Below are 6,000 nucleotides of genomic sequence, written 5' to 3'. Positions count from 1 at the left end.
AGAATCAATCTTATAATATTTTTTACAATAAAAAAGCGCATAACAAAAAAATTAAATTAAATACAACAAACAAAAAAAAAATCTAAATTTTTGAAACAAGCTAAAGAGAAAATAACACAACAATAACAACTACATCATTGTTTGGCTCATCCTAAGTGAAATCAAACAAAGTAGATATTTGGGTAATTAATTTTTTTTATAGGTGTAGATGATTTGATTTAAACTTTAATTAAGATATATACACTTAAATTTTTGTTTTTTTGGGTGGCCCTATGCTAAGGATCCTAAAGCTAGGAATGGGATCTTATGCTATCGATTCATTTGTTCCCTGTGTTCCTTTCTCACAATTTTGTTTATTTTTAAAAAAATGATTTACTAATTTGCCCCGCCTCACAAGTGAAGACGGTATAGTGAAGAGTTCTTGAACCCATTAATTAATTATGAAGTGATGACTTAGTGACTAAATGTTTTTCCTCCTTTATTAATATTTCATTTGTTTTAGTTAAATAATAACTGATACTAAACTGTCGCTAATTCCTTCTCAATTGGAAAAGAAAAATTGTGATTCTCAATAACTTTATTCATACAAAGCATAACAATTGAACATATATATTTTGAATACATTACAAAAATACAGAGTGCCTTAGTACTATTTCTAAAAGACATGCTAAAAATTCTCTTATCAGCATTATATATAGTTTGTGCTAATGATATTAGATAGAAGAGGTGGAAGCATCACTAGCTATTTATGGATGCAAGAAAGAAACTTGAATATCTTATCAACATATTATACTAAAAAACATGCATCAATCATGCATACAACATACCATATATAAATTCATAAGAATATTATTATTATTTGAGGGTCTCAAGTTTTCAATCAGATATAAATCATTATTTTTCAGATTAGACATAACAGAACTAATCATACATTTCTTCAAATTTTAGAACTTTCGTTTCTTCTCTTAAACCCCATATAAAGTCTTGATTCCTTGAATATCATCCTGGTGTAAGCCCTTTCTTATCCCAACAGCAGTAATCGGATACATAATAGCATTTAGAACCTCACTATGTGCCAATCCCAACTGGTGACCAATCTCGTGCAAGGCCACGCTCTCCAAGTCGATTCCACCAGGTACCTCACCATCTACCCAATTCTCATCTAAATCATAGTGGGACCGTCCATCTGTTGGGGGCCACGTGTGTGCCAGCACGCCTCCAGGCCCATCAAACGTATCGTCACCTGATCCCCGGCCATGAAACCCTACTTTCATGTCGGCACTGTTAAACTCTACTTGGGAAAATGTGAAATGGGTGACAGTTTCCCACTTATTATAGGCTCTGGCCATTATATCGGAGAACTGGGATGTCGCTCCGAGTTGAAAGCCATAGGTTAGATTAGTTTTTCCAGCAGGCCATCTAGGATTTCCATTAAAAAATCTGAAATGAGCGACACTTCGTAGGGATCCGAGGTGGCGGCCGTGCTTTCTCTCCATGGTATTGGTGCCGTTGATGATGTCATGACAGCCACATCGAGGTATAGACATCGTTGACACGGTTTCGTCATCGAGAACTCCAGTGGGACGAAGATGGTAATTTTTTTGGTATGTTATGACGGCTGGCTCCAAGAGATCGTCAAAGTCGTCGTCGCCTGAGTGAGATTTGTTAGAGTGGTCGTAGTGAACGTAACCGAACTTTTCAAGGTAGTTCTTGAGTTGTTTGATTCCCTTAACTTTCTCTCCCTTATGGCATCCCTTCAAATGCTTCAAGAATCCAAAGGGCGAGCTTGAGGCCGAGGGTGAGGACGAGGGTGAGGGAGAGGTGAGCTCGAAAGCACATGCAAGGGCCGCAATTGCAAGCCCAATAGAGAGAACCAAAATGATCTTTGCAAGATGAAAATGTGGTTTTGCAGCCATCATGAATATTTGAGGTGAAGTTGGTTGTGTGGGTAAATAGATTTGTTATGGGGAAAGGTTGTTTTCATGTTTTTTAGAATAATTCAATATATAATCTTTTTTCCACTCAATTTATCAAGTCAATAAGTCATAAGAAAGATATTTTAACTAATTTGGCTGGCAAAAGATTAGTTCTAATTGGGTTTTGTTCAGATGTGATTGTTAACTTTATGTTTTTTTACTTTGAAAATTATTTATTTTCATTACTCAATTAATTAGTCGTTCAATAACCTAATTATTACTTAACTCAAAGGTCTAGACTGATTAATTTATTAATTAAGAGATCTATTTGAATAAATCAAATACTTCTTCCAATTATGTTTTTGACCAATTCAAACCCAAAGTTTGGTTTGGAAATTTGTTGAGTCAACCCACTCTTAGTTTATGAAAATGCTATATTTTTCTCTTGTTTTTTTCTTTAATAATAGTCAAAAGGTAGGCTTGTAACCAAACACCACGCTATACTATTATTTTTCTTTTTCTTTTTTTATTAATTTATGTGGTGTTAATACAATAATGGTTTCTCTGCAGATAAATAATGTGTGAATTACATACAAAGTATAACATTGTAAGAAAATAACATTCAAAATCAAAATTTAGAATAAAACAACCTAAAAATAAAAATAATACAGCAATAATAACTACATGATTGTTTACTAAGTGAAAATAATTAGAGAAATTTATCTAAGCCAAGAACAAAGCATGCTTAGTAAACAGAAACCAACATAATAAAAATGGAAAATCTAAAATCTAAAATAAGCTGAGAAAATATATTGCAAAATTTTCTTCTTTTTGTTTTTTTGTTATTTTTTTTCTTCTTCGTTTTCAAATATATGCAATACTCGTGTTTATTTGATATAATTCAAAAAATAGCATACAGTCATTTATACCCATATTAGACTGAAAAATATCAATGTGAACACATGTTCCAGCGTCATTACCATTTATTATATATAGTGAACTCAAAAGTTTAACATAAACATAATAGATTCAAGGACAAATAAAATTTATATATTCTTTCAATCACTCAAACTATATTTATCTTTTTCATCTGTTGTGGAGAATTTGTTGTCCTTATTTATTGATGTACTTTTAAATTCCAACTATATAAGACAGTTTAGGAAAAGATAGTAAAGAAAAGAGGATCATGGTTTTATAAGATTTGTTTGAAGGATTATGTTATTCAAGTAACCACTAAACTAATAACAATAGAGAAAGTTAGAGAAATAACACAAGATATAATAAAGTTCGGTCAAACTGCATACGTCATAGACGAGGAGTGTCTATTATTTCACTCTTAGGGTTAAACCCTGCATTAAATGGTATTTATAGAGTAGTAATTAGGTCACAAAGACTAAACTACTCTAGGCCCAGTTCATTAACTCTAAACTTAATTAACATGTCTATATATAAGTCACATACACAACAAATCTCCACATTGACGAATATTTCATCTAATAGGAGATAAATCACATACTTACACCTTCGAGAAATTCAAGCCTTCTTAAAAGATAACAGTTTAGAGTTTCAGACACTCCAAGTGGGCTGGCCTACCACCATTCCTTAGCAATTTGAGACATTCAACAAGCTCAAACAATGTCTGAACTTTTCGGTAGTAACTGGCTTCATCAACATATCAACTGTATTTTCACTAGTATATATGAACCTTCTATAATAGTATCTCACCAGATGCGATAACTCTTGTAAAATCTCACATCAATATGCTTCGTTCTAGCATGATGCACCTGATTTGTTGCCAAATAAATTGCGCTCTAATTGTCACAAAGTTATTGAACTCCACCTTGCTCAATACTCAGTTCCTTTACTAGCTTCTTTACTTCCATTTATTATGCTTCAGTTATTGATAGTACCATAGTAGACTGAAGTGTTGATTTCTAATATATAGGTCCCCAAAAAAACTAAACACAAACCTGGTTGCAGACTTTTTGTCATCCATATCATTAGCATAGTCTGAATTCACATATCTAGCAACTACAAAATCAACTCATTGACCACCAAAAATAATACCATAACTTGAAGTTCCCTTCAGATACCTGAAGATCCATTTGATTGCTTCCCAATGTTATTTACCCGATTTTGCCATTAACTTTCTAATTTTACTCACACTTGAGCCAAGTCTTGTAGTATACAAACCATCGCATATATCAAACAACAAATTGCACTTGCATATGGAATATTTGTCATATATTTCTTTAAATTCCTTGCTCGTCTTTGGACATTGTTCAGAATAAAGCTTAAAATGATTCGCCAAAGGAGTGGACACTGACTTTGAATTGCTCATCCCAAATATGTCTAGTACTTTCTCAACATAGTCTCATTGAGATAACCACAGTTTTCTTGAGCTTTTATCCCTGTGAATTTTCACTCTAAGATTTCTCTTCGTAGCACCCAAGTCTTTCATATCAAACTCTTGGCCCAACAAAACTTTCAAACTAACAATAGCATGCATATGTTATTCAGCAATCAATATATCATCCACATAAAGTAACAGGAAAATAAAAAACCCATCATCAAGGCTTTTGACATAAACACAACAATCATACTTGCATCTCTTATAACCAATTTTAATCATGTAAGAGTCAAACCGTTTGTACCACTATCTTGGACACTATTTTAACCCACACAATAATTTTTTAACATGCACACCAGATGTTCAAGTCCAGGTTGAGTGCACCCTTCTGGTTGCTTCATGTAAATTTTATCTTCCAAATCACCATGCATATAAATAGTTTTAACATCCATCTACTCTAAGTCTAAATCACAATTGGCTATTAAAGCAAACACTGTTGATAACAAGATGACAAAATATATCTTTCTTATTAATCTCAAATGGATATTTACAACTCTTTATAAGAAAGCATAGACTCTTCATATGCTTGACTCTACAAATAACAAAATAAATTATTATGCATATTAAATAACTCCCACCCAAATCTCTTGGTTATCCCACTCACCCCTAGTTATTACTCTAGAAATATTAAACATCAAAAAACCAAATACCTTATTAATTTAAGTTTATTCAACAAATTTCTCCCTTAAACTTAAATACTCTTCCCATCTCTCATTCCAATGAGCCTTTTACAACTCTCCAGCAGTGTGGTCGGTAGTGGTTTGGTGAATATGTCAGCGGCTTGAGCTCGACTTTCAACATGTTCCAGCTCAACATTCCCTTCTTTGACTTGTTCTCGAATGAAATGAAATCGGACGTCAATGTGATTGCTCCTTTTGTGATTAACTGGATTTTTTGCCAACTCGATCGCTGACTTGTTATCAACTTGAATCATAGTTCCTTCATCTCGGATCACTCCCAAATTCCTTAGTAAATTTGAAAGTCATACTACATGACACACACTCCAAGAGGTTACCACATACTCTGCCTCGCAAGTCGACGGAGTTACAATAGGCTGCTTCTTTGACAACCAGGTAAAAGTTGTATTTCCGAGTAGGAATACATAACTCGAAGTATTTTTCTAGTCATCAACATCACCAAACCAATCACTATCAGAGTAACCCACTAATCGGTAGTTTTCTGATTTTGAATAGAAAATACCAAGTGAAAGAGTTCCTCGAATATATCTCAGAATTCTCTTAAAAGCCTTCCAATGTGTATAGCTTGGATCCTCCATGAATCTGCTTGTTATCCCAACACTCAACATTTGGCCGGGTCTTGTGCTTGTAAGATACCTTAGACTTCCGACTAAGCTTCGATATCTCCCAGCATCAGCTCGTTCTCCTCCATCAAACTTTGAGAGTTTAGGGCCTGGTTCCATTGGAGCTGAAACTAGGTTGCAGTCCTTCATTTTAAACTTCTTTAAAATTTCAAGCGCATACCTCTCTTGGGATATAAAAATCGCTTCCTCCTACTACTTCACTTCTAGGCCAAAAAATTATTTCATCAAACCTAAGTCTGTCATCTCGAACTCCTTCATTACCTCCTTGAAATCCTAAATCAGTTTTGTGTTGCTTCCGGTAAATATGAGGTCGTCGACATAGAGAGCGACTACCATCATATCATTTTCTGATT

At 33.8% G+C, this 6,000-nt stretch overlaps 1 protein-coding gene across 1 annotated transcript; it reads right to left on the bottom strand.

Annotated features, from left to right (window-relative positions):
• Positions 1-965: 965 nt before the first annotated feature.
• Positions 966-1,916, bottom strand: LOC124939280 (metalloendoproteinase 3-MMP-like). Its single transcript, XM_047479766.1, has one exon. The coding sequence runs from the start codon at positions 1,914-1,916 to the stop codon at positions 966-968; it is 951 nt and encodes a 316-aa protein (XP_047335722.1).
• Positions 1,917-6,000: the final 4,084 nt, after the last annotated feature.

Source organism: Impatiens glandulifera, chromosome 5 (genome assembly GCF_907164915.1).
Source record: "Impatiens glandulifera chromosome 5, dImpGla2.1, whole genome shotgun sequence".
Taxonomy (NCBI): domain Eukaryota; kingdom Viridiplantae; phylum Streptophyta; class Magnoliopsida; order Ericales; family Balsaminaceae; genus Impatiens; species Impatiens glandulifera.
The sequence above is the reverse complement of the archived record's forward strand: the minus strand, read 5'-3'. Positions and strand labels throughout refer to the sequence as shown.

Excerpts from the sequence above, each read along its gene's own strand:
- LOC124939280 (XM_047479766.1), bottom strand. The coding sequence starts at position 1,916 with ATGGCTGCAAAACCACATTTTCATCTTGCAAAGATCATTTTGGTTCTC.